Raw genomic sequence first — 19,930 nt, 5'->3', positions numbered from 1 at the left:
CTTTGCCTTGCGACTGCTTTTTTCTTTCCCCAAGTTCGAAAATTTGAATTTTTGCTCGATGTGAAACCTCAAAAACCTTGTATTTGGCGCAACCTAATATAGGATTTGAAAATTTTTGAGAATCTTCGGCACGAGAAATATCACGTCGTCTTTAACGAGCGCTCTCAAGCCTCCCACGGGCGTCGATTCTGTTCTCGGCAGCCTTTCCCCGCGTTTCAATGCTTAGTCCTCTATCTCTCCGGAAAATTGTCGAATTCGAAATCCACAGTTTGGAAATATCAAGCCATTCTTTATTTACCGTAAATCGAAATATCTGAACGTAATAAGTTATGATTTGAATGAACAGTGGTTTTTTTAACAAACGTATGTCTATAGTTTGTTTCGGTTTTTTATTTTAAGCTTTTATCGAGCATTCTATCGTGTTTACATAAGACTCCGGACCGAAATTATCTTATCGTTGTCTTGAATAAACAGATTTTTCTTTAATAAAAAAGAAACCATATTTAAAATATGTTACATCACTTATATCGCGTGTCTTACGTCTTCGTCACGTCACACAATTACGGAGACTATCATCACATGACAAATGTAGAAATAACGATTCGAGATTTAACTACATATTATACACACGTCTAAGAAAAATTTTATTCCAAGGTATTCTATCCTCATCCATTTTTTTTTTGAATTTCAAATAAAAAAAGAACCAAAGCGCAATTATTCGTCGAACGTTATTAGATTTGTTTTTCCCCATAAATACTAATGAATCATGTCCCACATATGGTGGCTAATCATAAGCAACCCTAGAGATTTTATGGTGCAATAGTCCACTTATATCATCAATTGACACCAAATGAGGATATCTAAGTGGATTGATAAATATGAGAAGGTACTCATCTACATCTACTTTCAATAATTGGCAGCCAGATTCTCTCTCTTTTTCCAAAGCTCTTCTATCTTCCTAGAATGAATAAGTAGCATTTGTGAAGGAAGATGAAATTTTGAAAATTATGTTGTATAAATAAATATACATAACTATCTCAAACTTAATTTCTCGAAAGTTTTATTTTCTCTCTCTCTTTTTTTAGACCGAAAAGAGATTCCCTTTTATGTTATCTCTTCATCTTAATATATTGGATAATTTTATGTCTATGATTAGGAGAAACTTCAAGTTTAGTAACATGGCTAAAACTTGACCTTTTAACACCGCAACGATACTTAAATGCTAAGAAATCCACTCAACTTTACGTTTTGACAACATTGACTTTTACTTATTAGTAATTCAAATCGCAAAATCGAAAATTCATTACTTATATCCGTTAAGAACGGCCCTCAATACTCATCGTCTCAATCATCAAAGAAATAATTAGGAAATACAATCAAAATCGAGTTGCGTTCTTGGCAAGACGCATGGGCGGGGTCAAGCTCTCCGAGTAATCTTTTCTGGATCCGCTTAATCTGTCGATAAAAATTCGAGCTAAGCCGAGAAATGTATTTTGCAAAAAAAAAAAAAATCATTTGGCAAGAGTGGATTACCTTAACCGACATTCATTTTATGATTATCCTCGTGATATTTTTTTGCTGATTTTGATGACGTTCTCTAAATTTTCATGCCAATTTCCATTTCTCCCTCCTCAGAGTATAAATACAGAGCTCCACTCCGCAACTCCTTCCCAGTTAAGAATAGAATTCTTCTCCACTTATCTCTCTTCTCTCTCTTCTCTCTCGCTCTAAATCTTTCGCTTTGATCGTCGTAAAACCCTAATTCTGAATCGCAAGTGAGCCTAATCCCAGGCCTTCGTGCGCACCAGCACGCTCGGGATTTTTCGATCGCACTGCTCTTGGAGCATCCGATCATCAGGAACAGTGATTGAAAGTTCCGCCGCTGCTTCGCGCTGCTCCTCAGAATCGGTCGCTCGTTGGGTGTCCTTGATCGGTCAATTCTCCGCCGCCGAGAATTGATCGGTTTCTCGAAGTGCTCTTGCTTCGTGCAATGCGTAAGGTTACAACATGAAGATGAAGCGGAGAGCCGTGGAAGTGGTCAGTGTCAATCATCTGCACATTCGATTACTTGAATAGTATAGTTTTTTGTGGATTGGTTCCTGCGTTGAGGAATCGAATTGCCTGTGATTGTTCTGTCAGGAGCTTGGTCTATTTAGTTAGTTAATCCCTATGCAATGAGGTTCTATGAAATGAGGATCATTCAAAGCAATGTCTTGCTACCAAGACTTATATCATCACCGATCACTGCATGGTTTTTTGTCTTTCCCCCCTAGTCCCACTGAATGTCTTGTCGTAAACTGAGAATCATACTAGGTAGTGTCTTATTGTAAACTGGCTAGACTTAGCTCCCTACGCAGGATCATATTGAACCTCATGATTTTTTCCCATCTGACCTCCAATTCCACTCAATGGGATCTGCTGACTGGGTTTTGGGTTTGAAGGTAATCCTTTTACAGCGTATTGTTGTTAGTTTTCAGTTAGTACAGGATGCTGGGTATTGACAGGAATGTTATTTTGGAAATTTACTTATATGCAGCGTATTAAGGATTTAACTCTATGGAGATGGATAAAGTAAGGATCAATGGTTAGGGGTTGGAGATGGCTGTCAGTAATTCTTTTGGGTTATTTGGCTGACTGGATTGTCAGACACTATGGTTTTATTTGTTTCTTTTCCTTTTACACAAGGACCTAGGAGATGAAAGTGGAGACATTAATTTTGCAGTAGAATGGTGAGATTTCAGTTGGTTTCTTGTATACTTTAGATTTTCTCCGTACTTGGAGTGATGGTAATCCACACAGACCAACATAGAACAGTTCAAAGTAAGTACACTATTAGCAAGGTACTTGGTCGCTACTGCAGAAAGGGAAAAAAGGGGCTAAATTTTACATCTCAAAGTCCAATCTTTTCCAATCTAATTGAGCAATGACCAATGATTCAGACACTTACAAAGTTGAAACAAGAAAACAGTATGCGGTTCAGTGCTTCAGGTTAACAGAGGAAATGATGTTGATGTTTGCAACATTTTTTCGGATTAACTTGATTATTGAAATACCGATGAGGAGATTTGTTTGTTGACTCGGTCTTATTTTGATAACCCAGAAATATTTTAAAGGTTTTGTTTTGAGCTTTGAGATGTAAACTTAGAGTTTGCAAATGGCGTCTATCGATCATGATGCGACTCTGAATCTGGAATTTAGTACAATGAGTTATTAGCATCTTTTTTGCATGAACTATTCTTTAAGACAGTTGAGAATGATGCTGCTTAGTGCCCTCTGCTTGTGCCTTGTTAATGGTATTTTATATGATGGAATTTCCTGATCTCTCTTTTGCTGATCTTCGAGCACAGTTTTGCAATATGGAGGCTTTTTGTTGGAATTTTCACGAATTTTATTGGTAGACACTGGACAGTTTTGACCATCAATTGAGAAATGACAAAGAATTGGTCAGAGCAGGAGAGGAAATTTTTATTTGTTTTCAAATTGTGTCATGTCATTTACTCCGATAATCTCGCGTCTCTGTTAAAAATGTATTTAAATGGCTATAGGAAAACATACAAGCTTGTAAATCTGATAGTCGGTTGGACTTTTTATTTTCCATTTTTTGCTGCAGCCTCCAAAGATTAGATCCTTCATTGACAGTGTTACTGCTGTTCCACTCGAGAACATAGAAGAGCCCCTTAAATGTTTTGTCTGGGAGTTTGATAAGGTGAGTTTATTACTTTTAAGTTGAATGTTACATTGCTTTACAAATGTTGCTCATCACTTTAAGGTCATCTTTGGGCAATGCAGGGAGATTTTCATCACTGGGTTGATCTTTTCAATCATTTCGATTCATTTTTTGACAAGCACATTAAGTCGAGAAAAGATTTACAGCTCGATGATAATTTTTTGGAATCTGATCCTCCCTTCCCAAAGGCTGCGGTTCTTCAAATTCTTCGTGCAATACGGATAATCTTGGAAAATTGCACGAATAAACACTTCTACAGTTCATATGAGGTGCGTACCGTTTTTCTTCCTGTTACTTTTAGTCTTTCCTTGCAACACCTGCAATTTTCGAGCTTGTCTTAACCGGAGGCATTGGGATATCACATGCCCTTTCTTTAGTCATGTCACAGCATACTTCTGAGTGTCATTACCAATACTCGGATTGAGGAATTCTGTGTTTAAAAAATCTATACAAACAGAAAAAACCGGTTCATATTTAGATAAACAGAATTCTGGAATACACACTAGGTATCGTGTCACGCGATTGCACTGTTGCGAGTCTCACATTTTCAGCCCATGGTGCCGTAGTTGAGATGGGAAGTTACCCTTTAAGTAGTGAGAACAACTTTATCTTCCTAGTGACATGAATAAGATGACCTTTAATTATATGTTTTATTATTGAAACTCCTGCTTTTGGTGTGTGAATGCAGCAGCATCTCTCATCTTTGCTTGCTTCAACTGATGTGGATGTTGTTGAGGCTTGCTTGCAAACTTTGGCTGCCTTCCTTAAAAAGACTATAGGGAAGGGCTCTATCAGAGACGCATCTTTGAAATCCAAGCTTTATGCTCTTGCACAAGGTTGGGGTGGAAAGGAAGAGGGCCTTGGACTTGTTCAATGTGCTGTGCAGAGTGGGTGTGACACCATTGCCCATGAGTTGGGCTGCACCCTTCATTTTGAATTTTACGAGGCAGATGAATTGCCTAGAGATTCAGGAAATGAACAGCTAATCCAGGGGTTACAGGTCATTCATCTGCCTAATGTGAATGCTTGTCCGGAAACTGATCTAGAGCTTTTAAATAAGCTGGTTATGGAGTACAAAGTACCCAGTGGTTTAAGATTTTCATTGCTAACAAGACTGCAGTTTGCAAGGGCGTTCAGCTCTTTAGCTGCTCGGCAGCAGTACACCTGCATTCGCCTATATGCCTTCATAGTTCTAGTTAAAGCAAGCAGTGATGCTGATGATTTAGTTTCTTTCTTTAATACAGAACCTGAATTCATCAATGAATTATTATCATTATTGAGCCATGAAGATGCAGTTCCTGAAAAAATCCGCATACTGTGTCTACTTTCATTGGTTGCTCTTTGTCAGGATCGATCTCGTCAGACGACCGTCCTGACTACAGTTACATCAGGTGGATACCGAGGTATCCTTTCCAGTCTCGTGCAGAAGGCTATTGAGTCTGTTACAAGTGGTTCCTCGAAGTGGTCTGTTGTATTTGCTGAGGCTCTACTATCTCTTGTTACCACTCTGGTTTCATCATCAACTGGGTGTTCTGCCATGCGAGAAGCAGGATTCATAGCTACTTTGCTTCCCCTTCTCACTGATACGGATCCACAGCACTTGCACTTGGTCTGTACAGCCGTGCATATTCTTGAAGCTTTCATGGATTATAGTAACCCAGCTGCTGCATTGTTCAGGGAGCTGGGGGGTCTGGATGATACCATTCAACGCTTGGAGACAGAAGTGTCTTATGTAGAAAATGGTTCTAAGCAGCAAGGTGAAAAGGTTGAGTGCAGTGCCAGTGCAGATGTAGTGTCCGGTGCTTCCAGTGACCTGGATAACATACAGCCTCTGTATTCTGAATCATTGGTTTCACACCACCGGCGGCTACTAATGAAAGCTTTGTTGCGTGCAATATCCCTAGGAACTTATGCGCCTGGAAATACTACAAGTATTAATGGCTCCACCGAGAGGTTGTTGCCTCATTGCCTGTGTGTAATTTTCCAAAGGGCGAAGGATTTTGGTGGTGGTGTTTTCTCACTTGCAGCGACTGTCATGAGTGATTTGATTCATAAAGATCCTACATGCTTTCCCATTTTAGAGGCAGCTGGTCTTCCTTCTGCTTTCTTGGATGCTATCTTGGATGGTGCTATCTGCTCTGCAGAAGCAATATCTTGCATACCTCAGTGTCTGGATGCCTTGTGCCTCAATAATAACGGTCTCCAGGCTGTGAAAGATCGAAATGCCTTGAGGTGCTTTGTGAAAATATTTACCTCTAGAGGATTTTTGCGCTGGCTTACAGGCGATACACCCGGTTCCTTGTCTAGTGGACTGGACGAACTACTGCGCCATGCTTCCTCATTGCGTGGACCTGGTGTGGATATGCTGATTGAGATTTTGAACGCAATTTCAAACATCGGGTTAGGGGTTGATTCATCCTACTCCTGTATTGAGTCTGCATGCTCATCCTCTGCTATTCCCATGGAAACCGATGCTGAAGGGGGAAGTCTTGTTTCACCAGATGATGGGGAGTCATCCAAGATGGATGTTTTGGAGCATAACCTGGAGCCATCGCCTGATGCTTCTGGCTTGAATGTTGAGGCTTTTCTACCCGATTTTGCTAGTAATGCGGCTCGTCTTCTTGAAACGGTGCTTCAGAATGCCGAAACATGTCGTTTGTTTGTTGAGAAAAAGGGGATTGAAGCTGTCCTAAGGTTGCTAACATTGCCTTTAATGCCGCTGTCAGCTTCACTTGGGCATAGTTTGTCTATTGCTTTCAAAAACTTTTCATTACAGCACTCGGCCTCTCTCGCACGTGCAGTATGTGCCTTTATCAGGGAGCATTTAAAGGAAGCTGTTGATCTCTTAATATCGGTTGGAGGGACTTCATTTGCAGCAATAGAATCCTCAAGGCAAGCAACTGTATTGCGACATCTTTTTATTCTCGAAGGTATTCTGTCTCTTTGTAATTTCCTGTTGAAAGGGACTACAACTTTATTTTCTGAACTGGGTGCTGCGGATGCTGATATATTGATGGGTATTGGGAGGGCATATAAGGAAATAATCTGGCAAATATCTTTGTTTAGTGATTCTAAGGGGGAAGAGAAGAGGAATAATCTTGAGCAAGAACCTGAGAGTTCTGATGCAGGTTCTTCCAGTGCTGTTGGAAGGGAGAGTGATGACGATGCAAATATACCAGTGGTGAGATACATGAACCCTGTTTCAGTGAGGAACAGTTCTCATTCTTTGTGGGGCGGAGAAAGAGAATTTCTTTCAATTGTGCGATCTAGTGAAGGTTTGCACCGACGTAGTCGGCATGGTTTCACACGCATACGTGGAGGAAGGACAGGGAGGCACTTGGAGGCTCTGAACATTGACTCTGAAGCTTACTCAAATGCGCCAGATACCTCTTCCTTGGAATTGAGAAAGAAGAGTCCAGATGTGCTCATCGTAGAAATTTTAGGCAAATTGGCTTCAACAATACGTTCCTTTTTTACAGCACTTGTCAAGGGTTTCACCTCATCAAACCGTCGCAGAGGCGACTCAGGTGCATTGGGAACGGCTTCAAAGACCCTTGGATCTGCATTGGCCAAAATATTTTTCTATGCTCTCTGTTTTCCAGGGCATTCAACTTCTGAAGGGCTTGACATGTCTCTGTCAGTGAAATGTCGGTACCTTGGTAAGGTTGTGGATGATATGGCGGCTGTCACATTTGACAGTAAACGCCGGACATGTTATGCAGCAATAGTGAACAGCTTTTATGTTCATGAAACATTCAAAGAGCTACTTACCACTTTTGCAGCTACGAGTCAGTTGCTCTGGGCGCTTCCATATTCTATGCGAACATCAGGGGATGATCATGACAAGCTAGTTGAAGAAACTAAACAATCTGGCAGAACATGGCTTCTCGACACGCTTCAAAGCTACTGTCGCGAATTGGAGTATTTTGTCAACCCTACTTTTCTGTTATCTCCTTCTGCCTCCCAGGCTCAGTTACTCGTGCAACCAGCTACAACTGGTCTGTCTCTAGGACTGTTTCCTGTACCGAGGGATCCAGAAGTCTTTGTGAAGATGTTGCAATCTCAAGTCCTGGACGTCATACTTCCTATCTGGAACCACCAACTATTTACCAAGTGCAGTCCTGGTTTTATAGCTTCTATTGTTTCCCTTGTTACACACGTGTATTCAGGCACTGGTGATTTGAGAAGGAACCGTAATGGTGCTGTTGGGAGTACGAACCAGCGATACGTACCTCCTCCACCTGATGAGGCAACTATTGCAACCATTGTTGATATGGGCTTTACAAGGGCAAGAGCGGAGGAAGCCCTAAGACGGGTTGAAACAAACAGTGTCGAAATGGCAATGGAGTGGCTGTTCAGTCATGCTGAGGACCCTGTGCAGGAGGATGATGAACTGGCACGAGCACTTGCTCTGTCACTGGGGAGTTCATCTGAAACGAGTAAAATTGATGTTGCTGACAAGTCAATGGAAGTTGAAACGGATGGAGGCCAGACTAAGGCGCCCCCTGTTGATGATATTCTTTCTGCTTCAGTCAAGTTGTTTCAAAATGGTGACATTATGGCGTTCACCTTGACGGATCTGTTTTCTAGCCTCTGCAACAGAAACAAAGGAGAAGATCGTTCAAAGGTGGTGGTACATCTTATCCAGCAGTTAAAGCTTTCTGGGCATATGTTGAGGGACATACATGCACTTTGTATCATATCCCGTGTGATGGCACTGCTCCTTTTAGAAGATGGAAGTGCACGAGAAATCGCTGCTCAAGAGGGTATTGTGTCTGCTGTGATCGATATTCTGATGAACGCCAAGTCTAAAAGTGAGTGGGGGGATGAGACTTTGTACCAAAAGTGCATTAGCGCATTGCTACTTATATTGGATAACATGCTGCAGTCCAGGCCCAAAGTTTCTTCAGAGAATACTGGGGTTGCAATGAGATCTCTACCTGACTCATCTGCAGAGCAGGCATCATTACCAATGACAGCCCCTGTCATAGAAAATAAAGAAGCTCCTGATGTCCGTGACAAAGAATCTGGTACTGCCATGGAGAAGATATTTGGCAACGCTACTGGTCATTTGACTATTGAAGAGAGTCATAAGTTATTGGAAGTTGCATGTGACTTAATAAAGGATCATGTCCCTGCGATGATCATGCAAGCCGTTCTGCAACTTTGTGCTCGTTTGACGAAATCTCACACCCTGGCTTTGCAGTTTCTAGAAAATGGAGCATTGCCAGCACTTTTCAGTCTCCCCAAAGCTTGTTTCTTCCCTGGATATGACACTGTTGCATCTGCTATAATACGGCATCTGCTCGAAGATCCTCAGACACTGCAATCGGCTATGGAATTGGAGATTCGACAGACTGTGAGTGGAAACAGGCATGCAGGGCGTCTATCCCCGAGAATATTCTTGACATCTATGGCACCTGTCATCTCCAGAGATCCTGCTATCTTCATGAGAGCTGCAACTGCTGTTTGTCAAGTGGAGTCATCAGGGGGTAGGAACTTTGTTGTTTTGTCAAAGGAAAAGGAAAAGGAAAAGGAGAAGCCAAAAACATCAAGTGAACAGAGTCTAAATTTGAATGAAACTGGTCGGGCTACTGAAAGTAAAGTTCTTGAGGGATCGGCTAAATGTTCCAAGGTCCACAAAAAAGTTCCTGCCAATCTCACCCAGGTCATTGACCACCTCCTTGATATTGTACTGAAATTTCCTTCACCTAAAGGCCAGGATGAGTGTGCGAATTGCTCATCGCCCATGGACGTTGATGAACCTATAACCAAGGTAAAGGGCAAAAGCAAGGTTGGCGATAACAGAAAAAATGAGTTGGAATTTGATAGATCTGCTGGATTGGCTAAAGTGACTTTTGTCCTAAAATTATTGAGTGATATTCTCCTTGATGTACGCACATGCCGTGGGGGTTATACTGAAACGAGATCTCGAGATGGCTCAGTCACAAGTTTCTAGTCATTCAGATTGCTCTGGAATATTGCACCATATTTTACATTATCTCCTTCCATTATCAGCTGATAAATCTTTGGGACCTGATGAATGGAGAGACAAGTTGTCTGAGAAGGCATCATGGTTTCTGGTTGTTTTGTGTGGTCGATCTGGAGAAGGGCGAAGGCGAGTAATCTGTGAATTAGTGAAAACATTGTTGTCTTTCTCATACCTGGAAAGCAACTCTGCCAGAACCTCTTTATTGCCAGATAAAAAGGTTTTCTCGTTTGTTGAGTTAGCATATTCTGTATTGTCAAAAAATTCATCACCTGGCACCTTGCCTGGTTCAGGATGCTCACCTGACATAGCAAAAAGTATGATAGATGGAGGCATGGTACAGTGTTTGACAGGAATTCTTCAAGTTATCGATCTGGACCATCCTGATGCTCCAAAAACTGTAAACCTTATAGTGAAATCTCTGGAGAGCCTCACAAGAGCTGCCAATATGAATGAGCCAGTGACTAAGTCCGATGGTACAAATAAGAAAAAATTTGTGGGTTCAATTGATAGGGTGAATGAGCATATAAATGCAACTTCAGCTGTGGAAACAGCAGAGCAAAGTCAGAGCAGGTTCAGTCAGGAGGAAGTTGCAGATGCTGCTGAGACACAAGAACCACAGCTTCGAGGATCTTCCCAAATTGATGCAAGTCGTGATGTGAATCCCGATCGGTTGATGAGCCCAAATAGGGTAGGTGAAGCAGAAGAGACACTGGCTTCCAGTCCTGCTGCAAACCTTGAGATGGAATTCATACGGGAAGAGATGGAAGAAGGGGGTTCATCGCATAACACAAACCGCCTTGAGGTGACATTCGGTGTTGAGAACAGAGCAGATGATGACATGGGTGATGAAGATGACATGGGTGATGATGGTGAGGACGACGATGATGACGATGATGGTGAGGACGACGATGAAGCTGAAGATGGTACTGGTATGATGTCTCTAGCTGATACTGATGTAGAAGACCACGACGACACTGGCCTAGGGGATGACTACAATGATGAGATGATTGATGAAGAAGATGATGACTTCCATGAAAACCGCGTTATTGAAGTAAGGTGGCGGGAAGCTCTTGATGGGTTGGATGATCATTTGCAGGTGCTTGGTCAACCTGGAGCTACAGGCGGTCTTATTGATGTTGCAGCTGAACCTTTTGAAGGGGTGAATGTGGATGACCTTTTTGGTCTCCGTAGATCGCTGGGTTTTGAACGGCGTCGGCAGACAGGTAGGTCTTCCTTTGAACGATCCACCACAGAAACATCTGGTTTCCAGCATCCCCTTCTATTACGACCAAATCAGGCGGGAGACATGGTCTCTATGTGGTCTGGAGGGAATTCATCCAGGGATCTAGAATCTTTGACATCTGAAAGCTTTGATGCATCTCACTTTTACATGTTTGATGCGCCTGTCCTTCCATTCGATCATTTGCCAAGTAGTCTGTTTAGTAACCGTCTTGGAGGCTCGGGGCCTCCACCTTTGTCTGATTACTCAATAAATTTGGACTCCCTACAACTACCGGGTCGCAGAGGACCTGGTGATGGACGGTGGACTGATGATGGCCAGCCTCAGATTGGTTCCCAAGCTTCTGCAATAGCTCAGGCAATAGAAGACCAGTTCCTTTCTCATTTTCATCAAAGCATTCCTGCCAGCAGTCCAGCTGAAAGGCAATTAGAGAATTCGGAGGTACAGGAGAAGGAACAGCAGGATGCCCCACCTTCAAGTAGTATTCAACCCGAAGTTGAGGTCAACAATAGCATTGACCAACCAGTTGAAGATCAACATCAAGAAGGTTGTAATGAAGCTGAAAATCAAGAGAATATTCAGGCTGTTGAGAATGTTCCTCTTGAAGAACAAGTCAATACTGAGTCGGCTACCGAAGAGCCCATGTCTATTCAACCACTTTCACTGAACTACACTCCCAGTCAACAAGATAACATGGAAATTGGGGATAGAAACGGGGCCATTGGTCAGGAGGGAGAGACGGCACATGAATTGGCCATCTCATCAACAGAGTCACTTGATCAAGTTGGCTCAAATGTGCTTGCAGATGGACGTGATATAGCTGCTCATACGACTGGAGGATCTTTGATGGTGGGTCATCAGGCCAATAATCAAGTCATTGCTCTTTCTAATTTAGATAGGGCAAGTGATGCTGACGCCTCTTCTGCACTGCCCAATGCTGACATTGACATGAATAGTTTTGATGCCGAAGAAAATCAAATCGAGCAATCTGTGCCTGTCCCTGAACCTTGTGGGAATGAATCCTCAGCAATGCAGGCCGCCGTAGTTGCTCAAAATGGGAATCACACCGATCAAACTGGTTTAGACAGTGATGTACCTGGGGGAAATGTTATTGATCCAACATTCTTGGAGGCATTACCTGAAGACTTGCGCGCCGAAGTTCTAGCTTCTCAACAGGCCCAGTCCGTTCAACCTCCAACTTATGTGCCGCCATCAGCAGATGAAATTGATCCTGAGTTCTTAGCTGCCCTTCCTCCAGATATTCAAGCTGAAGTTCTGGCCCAACAACGAGCGCAAAGGAGTGCACAGCTGGCCCAGCCAGTCGATATGGATAATGCCTCAATAATTGCTACTTTTCCGGCTGATTTACGCGAAGAGGTTTGGAATTTTTACCCATCCTCCTAGTTTTCACCATGCTTTCTCATAATGCTGTCTTTGTGCTTTCATCTAGGTACTTTTGACTTCATCAGAAGCAGTGTTGTCAGCATTGCCTTCCCCACTACTGGCTGAAGCCCATATGTTGAGGGATCGAGCAATGAGTCATTATCAAGCTCGTAGCCTGTTTGGAAGCAGCCACAGATTGAGTAACCGGAGGAATGGTTTGGGTTTTGATAGGCCAGCAATGGACAGGGGAGTTGGAGTTACAATTGGCCGAAGGGCATCTTCTACTGTATCTGATAGCTTGAAGATGAAGGAATATGAGGGTGAACCGCTTTTGGATAGAAATGCACTAAAAGCGTTAATTCGCCTCCTGAGGTTAGCTCAGGTAATGCTGTTCCATGCCTATTAAAGATAGTAAAATACGTTGAAAGAGTCCCCTAGCATCAACAGGTTTATGTGCATTTACATAGATGACTGATTTGCATATGTTTTAACTGGCTCGGTTGTTGAGCATTGGGCTAGGAAAGAGGCGCATTTCAGAGATGGTAGGAGGACTTGTCATTAGTCAGTCTTTAGCAATATCTAATTTTGCAAAAAATCTTGGACTCTCTAAATGTTCAAAGTTGACATCTCAATATCTGTGTTTTTTCTTCTCTCGGTTCTTGGGGGCAAGTTTTGGCTAACATAGACTTTGCTGCCTCTCATGTGGATAGCCTCTTGGCAAGGGCCTGCTCCAGAGACTGTTGCTCAACTTATGCGCACACAGCATTACAAGGTCAAGTTTAGTTGATCTTTTGCTCAACATGATTAAGCCAGAAGCTGAAGGTTCAGAAAGTGGATTGGCGAGAATCAACTCCCAGAGGCTCTATGGCTGTCAGTCAAACATTGTTTATGGTCGTTCACAGTTGTTGGATGGTATATCTTCTTCTCTTGGGGTGGATTTAGTTACCCTTGTTTCTTTCTGGCCTAATCTCTAAAATGTTCTGTCAGGTCTTCCTCCTTTGGTGTTGCGTCGGATTCTTGAGATTATGACTTACTTGGCTAGAAATCATCCTGCCGTGGCCAGTATGTTGTTTTACTTTGATTTCTCACTCTTGCGGGAGCTTCCAAACCCAAGTCACACAGATGCAAAGTCGCTTAAAGGTAAAGAGAAAATTGTCGAAGGAGGAGCAGCATCAGATGGATGTCAAATTCAAAATGGAGATGTTCCTTTGGTCCTATTCTTGAAGCTCTTGAACAGATCCATGTTTTCACGGGGCGCTACTCATTTTGAGCAGGTAAGTGATGTCCTTGCGCAGTAGCTATCCTATTGCTTTAGATTTATAAGCATTAGTTATTTTCAATTTAATTATCTCAGAATTTGCTCTAAGATATGTTCGTAAATATCCATGGTGCAGGTATTAGGTCTACTTCAAGTCGTTGTTTATAATGCGGCTTCAAAATTAGAAAGTCAATCTCGGTCTGAACAAGTGATAATTGAGCCCCAGCCACCAGAGCAATCAGAGCATGGCAAAAACGAGAAATCTTCATTAGAGCCGGAGCTTCATAAAGAGGATGAAAATTCAAATCTGAACTCATCTTCTTCAAACGGAAGGAGGAGCATCAGTATATATGATGTGTTCCTGCAGCTGCCACACTCTGATTTATGCAATTTGTGCTGTTTGCTGGGACATGAGGGGTACTGATCTTGATTCTAATTTGATCTTTGGATATCACCTGTGTTTGTAAATCCATCCTTTAAACTAATTCCTACTGAATGACGTGAAGATTTAGGTTTGACTATCTTTGATTTCTCCCGAGATATGTTTATTATTCTCTGCTCTTTCTCCCTGCTCTAGTAAAAGACAACAAGAAGTCAGCCATTCAACTATTTTGCAGGCTTTCAGATAAAGTTTATGCTCTTGCTGGTGAGGTGCTGAAGAAGTTGGCGCTAGTTGCTGCTCCCCACAGGAAATTATTTATCTCGGAGCTTTCTGGATTGGCTCATGAGTTGAGTGGCTCTGCTGTCCGTGAACTATTTACCCTGAGGAGTACACACATGCTGGGTTTAAGTGCTGGTTCCATAGCTGGGGCTGCTATCCTACGTGTGCTTCAAGCGCTTAGCGCTCTCACTTCATCCAGTGTTGATGGGAACTCAAGTGTTGATACTGCTGTGGAACAGGAAGAGCAAGCTATGATGTGGAAGTTAAATCTTGCTCTTGAGTCATTGTGGCAAGAACTAAGTGACTGTATAAGCATGACAGAGACACAGCTGTGTCAGAACTCGCTGTCAAACATGAATATTGTGGAGCATGTGCAGGGAACTACTCCTGGATCTCCGCTTCCTCCGGGGACTCAACGTCTTCTTCCCTATATAGAGGCTTTCTTTGTTCTGTGTGAGAAGCTGCAAGCAAGTAATTCTGTCATGCAACAGGACCATGTTAGTATTTCTGCTAACGAAGTTAAAAAATCTCCTGGAAGTTCCACATCAGTGATTTTAGAAGGTGATGGGGAATCTCACAAAAGGCTTGATGGAACTGTCACATTTGCTAAGTTTGCTGAGAAGCATCGCCGGCTTTTGAATGCTTTTATAAGACAGAATCCAGGCTTATTGGAGAATTCTCTTTCAATGATGCTGAAGGCACCAAGGCTTGTTGATTTTGACAACAAAAGAGCATACTTCAGGTCCAGAATTAGGCAACAACATGAGCAACATCTCTCAGGCCATTTGCGCATAAGTGTTAGACGGGCTTATGTGTTGGAGGATTCTTACAATCAGTTGAGGATGCGCCCAACTCAAGAGCTGAAAGGACGACTAAACGTGCAATTTCAAGGGGAAGAAGGCATTGATGCTGGTGGCCTAACTCGAGAGTGGTATCAGTTGCTATCAAGGGTTATATTCGACAGAGGTGCACTCTTATTCACAACGGTGGGAAACAACACGACTTTTCAGCCAAATCCTAATTCTGTCTACCAAACTGAACACCTTTCATATTTTAAATTCGTTGGACGTGTGGTAAGAAATTTTGGACAAGTTCCATTAACAGCTTACTTCTTTAATTTCTGTTTCCGGAGAAAATATCTTTGGTTTGTGTTTGTTGCAGGTTGCTAAAGCATTGTTTGATGGGCAGCTATTGGATGTTCATTTTACTCGATCCTTTTACAAGCATATTCTTGGAATTAAAGTAACTTATCATGACATAGAAGCTGTGGATCCTGACTACTACAAGAATTTGAAGTGGATGCTGGAGGTTTGTGGGATATGCTGATGCATAATCTGCTTTATTACAGTGCGAAGGCTTTTAATATTGTAGAGTACTATATTGTGGATATTTTATTCATGACCAGAACTTTATTTCCTTGGCAGAACGATGTGAATGACATTCTCGACCTCACGTTCAGTATGGATGCAGATGAGGAGAAACACATTCTTTATGAGAAAAATGAGGTTTGTTTTTTCATGATACTTTCATTGCCTTAGTCTTTTCCATATTTCTTATTTCTCCAGTTGTTTTGATCCTTGTGGTTTTCCTACTAGGTCACTGACTATGAGCTTAAACCGGGAGGAAGGAATATAAGGGTTACAGAAGAAACAAAGCATGAGTACGTGGACCTTGTCGCTGACCATATTTTAACCAATGCTATCAGGCCTCAAATCAGTTCCTTCCTGGAAGGCTTTAATGAGTTAATAACTCAGGAGCTTATATCTATTTTCAATGATAAAGAGCTTGAGCTACTGATTAGTGGACTTCCAGAAATTGATTGTGAGTTGGCTCTTCTTCCGTTAGCAATTATTTTTTTTCTCGTTAGTGCTTTTGACATTGATGATTAAATACTATTGCAGTGGATGATTTGAGAGCCAACACCGAGTATACTGGTTTTTCAGCTGCATCGAGTGTTGTTCAGTGGTTTTGGGAGGTTGTTAAATCTTTTAACAAAGAAGATATGGCAAGATTGCTTCAATTTGTCACTGGAACCTCTAAGGTGATTTTCTTTGGTGCATTGATTAACTTGACAATAACAGTTTGGTTCACTTTTTATATGGCCAAAATAGGATTGCAGTATCTAATATAAGTGCATGCTCTTGGAGTTGCAAATGAATTATGTTCTATATGTAAAATTTTGACTGGATCCTTGTCGGGCTTTCAGGTTCCATTAGAGGGGTTCAAGGCTTTGCAAGGCATATCTGGTCCTCAGAGATTCCAGATTCACAAAGCATATGGAGCTCCTGACCGTCTACCTTCAGCTCATACATGGTCAGTGGATGGAAAAACTAATTGCAATGCAAAATATGGTCACTGGAGTTGTCATGACATATGTAGTGAAAATGTTATGATTATTCATGCGTCTCTTTTTTCCAGTTTTAATCAACTGGACCTGCCAGAATATATTTCCAAAGAACAGCTTCAGGAACGCCTGCTTCTTGCAATTCACGAGGCTAGTGAAGGGTTTGGATTCGGTTGAGCAATTTTTTGTGCCAGATGTCATTGATATTACAAGTGTCTTCAGGTACAGTTTGATTGGTGTGTCTGATCATCCTCTTACATAGTAGAGAGGAGCATTGCCAATGTGACTGAATGATGAACTTCGTATATGCGGAGACTTTTTTATGTGGTATTCCCTTTTAAAAAAACTATTAAAAAGGAGAACATTTATTTTATTGGTATGGTAATGAGGAAGATCCTTCTCAAACTGCAGGTTAAATGTAGCTTCTTGTTCCAGTTTGTTTAATGGAATTTTCTTCATATTTGGCCTGATTAGGATTTTATTGTTCTTCTGAAATCGTAACATACTTAACTGGATTCACCTTGGCATTGAACGTTTGGATTTTCACATAGTATGGTATAATGGTGGTGTGTAAAGATCCATGAATCTGGGCCCACCTTAAAAAAAAAAATGATCGGTGGTTGGTTGTACTTGAGCAGAATCAAATGTTACATATCTGAACATTAAAAGATTGTGGCTTGGAGCGATTACTGACGCTTGAAAATGTTGTTTCTGAAGGTACAAGCTGCATCATTTTCAGCTGCTCCATGTCCAGGTAATAGATTGGTTTATACAGATTGTGTATTATTTGCCTCACAGTCACTGGGTATGTAACACCTAGGCTTTGTTCGGACCCCCAAAAAAAAAAAAATACCTAGGCTTTGTAATTACGGTGCCTGTACTTGAAAGCCCTGAAGAGTGGGTTTTGTTCTGTGGGACATTCAGATTCATATTTCGAGAATCTCTTGATATTAACTTGAATGTGACATCAAGACAATTCTAGGTTGGCTGATTGATCATATTTATTTGCAGGCGGAGGTGTTCTCGTCGATTCAAAATTCTGCAGAGCTTTTTACCCCTAGTGCCGAAGGTGTGCGATCAGATGACCATTTCTCTGAGCTTCCCTACAATGCTTCTTGAGAAGTAAGCGGGAACTATTTCGGTTTCGAGTTAAAAGAAGACGAGCCTGCTATTTATATAAATGTAGTAATAGTTGCATAGCCTCTTAGCAAGTAGGCTGGTACATAGTCTGTTTTGCTGTGCGCGAGAACCGAAGTGACCCGGCACAAGGAGCTGCCTTTCTTTTTGTGCTTTATGAATACCATTTACAGCTCTTGGATAGAGCCAGCCCAACTTATTTATCACCTCTTTTCTGTACATAAACAGACCCCACCTTTTGATAAAGCATTGAATATATTATAGGGCACGGATGGAATCAATGAACTGCCGAAGGTGCAGATCATGCTCTTTTATATTCGTACGCCCGAAGTTTTGGCTGAGGGAAAGCTAGGGTTGCGGGGTATGCTGACCTCCAAATGATGCATAATTGCTTGGCTATATACCCATCTCTTAAGGTTCATCTCTGCATGGCGATGTTCGAAAGTGAACCGATATTCGTCTGTCATGTTTTACCCAAAAGAGCTGCTGCGATCGGGTCTGACGCTATAGGGTGGATCTGAGTATGTGTTGCTGTGTTCTTTGTGTTTGTGTAGATGATGGGGAGGACATTGGTGCGGCAGACAGAATCCGGCAAAAGTTTAAACAGCAATTGAAATTGTTGTTAGTAATTGGGCCACCTCCGAAGTCGTTGTCGTCCTTGCAGGAATCTATCCCTCTCTCTCTCTCTCTCTCTTTTCCCTATGGATAAGCGATGACAATGTTTGGAAAGTCCAAATTAGGTCTAATTTTAAGGAAAATACATTGGAAGTGTCATAACTTTTAGCGTTAAACCTTTTCAATTTTTTTCGTGGAGAAGTAAATCCCAGATATAGCAGCCGAAAACGTGTGCCTGAACTTTTTGTTTGTGGTAAGAGCTATTTAGTTCAGAAGTTCTGATTTCCCCTTCAAGCATCCCTTCTAAGGATTAGTAGGCGTTTTGTGTGGTTGTAAGGGACATCTAAGCACTTCGAATCTGGAGCAGTATGTTGTGATTTTTTTTTTTTTTTTGGGCCGGAACAGTATGTTGTGATGCAGAGTGTTTCAACGGAGTGAGGAGAAGCAGAAGACTAATTAAAACTGCTACTTCTACAAGAACCAAGCTGTGGCTTCCTCTCTGACTCCATTGAAGCAACACCGAAATTACTAGAGCTTTTGTCGGACCACGAATTTTCTCTGCTGTTTGAACGATAGTTTTGGCGTGGTATGAAAAGGGGATATTCATTGCTGCAAGGCATAAAAAAATTTCAGATTCCAATTTCCATTCCAAGTCAAGACATATTGTATCATCAGATCCAGGGGTGGAAGAAACCCTGACGTTGATATTAAATCAATCCGCTCCCTCGGCAGGCGGAGATGTGTATGAAATGCGGAAGGGAGCCCGAAAAGGTCCCTTTGGACGTATTAACCAGGTGAAATTCCACCTATTTTGTACTGGAGATGGTCTACAATGCTGTAGGTTCGTTGAAAATATCGTCCTTCAGTTAAGTTGGGGTTGTCAGTACTCATTTGTTCCGCGAAAAATGAATAATTTTTGGTAAATATTATCCTTCAGTTAAGTGGAGATTCTCGGTACTCATTTGTTCCACAAAAAATGAATAATTTTTTGTAAACATTGTCCCATAAAATAATCACTCGAGAATAGTTGAACAAAAATTATTATCGATAAGAGTTTTTCATTGACTAATTATTGCAAGCATACAATCGATCATTTTGAGGAACATACTCTCCAAATCATCCAGTCTTCCGCTTTTTAGGTCCGGTCCTTATTGCCGTGAAGTACTTCAATGAAATCTTCTTTCTCGGTATCTATGTGTTTGGATTCGAGATAGCGTGCTTCGGGGCATTGATTTGCTCAAAGTCCCGAGAATTCGGGTCTCCATAATTCGATGGATGTTCAACAGATATTGGTTGATGGTTAGATTTCACATCAATTTACTTAGGTTTCAAATCGAATTTATTGACCATAAAAATGCCAAATATTTATTGAAGTAGCGAAACCTCGCACAAATATGATGCGCTTGAGCCGGAAGAGCGGCCCTTCCTAATTTAGGAATATTAAGGAGTGTATGGCAACATTTCTACTTCAAAAATCAATTTACGGCCAAAAGTTGATTTTTCTTCTTCTACTCAGAAGAAAAAATTGATTTTTATACTTCTACTCCAGAAATTGATTTCCGATCGTAGAAAT

General features: G+C 41.6%; 1 protein-coding gene across 1 annotated transcript; it reads left to right on the top strand.

The window, feature by feature from the left end:
• The first annotated feature begins 1,685 nt into the window (after positions 1–1,685).
• On the top strand, positions 1,686–18,008 carry LOC115726139 (E3 ubiquitin-protein ligase UPL1). The gene is given in 18 exon segments (XM_048274500.1): positions 1,686–2,037; positions 3,611–3,706; positions 3,790–3,996; positions 4,416–9,614; positions 9,616–12,336; positions 12,410–12,724; positions 13,053–13,254; positions 13,330–13,616; positions 13,737–14,017; positions 14,218–15,334; positions 15,423–15,569; positions 15,686–15,766; positions 15,857–16,082; positions 16,163–16,302; positions 16,468–16,574; positions 16,680–16,827; positions 17,323–17,359; positions 17,617–18,008. Coding segments are annotated over 16 exon segments (11,259 nt in total). The 5' UTR covers positions 1,686–2,007; the 3' UTR covers positions 16,783–16,827; positions 17,323–17,359; positions 17,617–18,008.
• The last annotated feature ends 1,922 nt before the right edge of the window (positions 18,009–19,930 follow it).

Source organism: Rhodamnia argentea, chromosome 2, assembly GCF_020921035.1.
Source record: "Rhodamnia argentea isolate NSW1041297 chromosome 2, ASM2092103v1, whole genome shotgun sequence".
In the NCBI taxonomy this organism is placed as follows: domain Eukaryota; kingdom Viridiplantae; phylum Streptophyta; class Magnoliopsida; order Myrtales; family Myrtaceae; genus Rhodamnia; species Rhodamnia argentea.
This window is presented reverse-complemented; position numbering and strand designations above follow the sequence as displayed.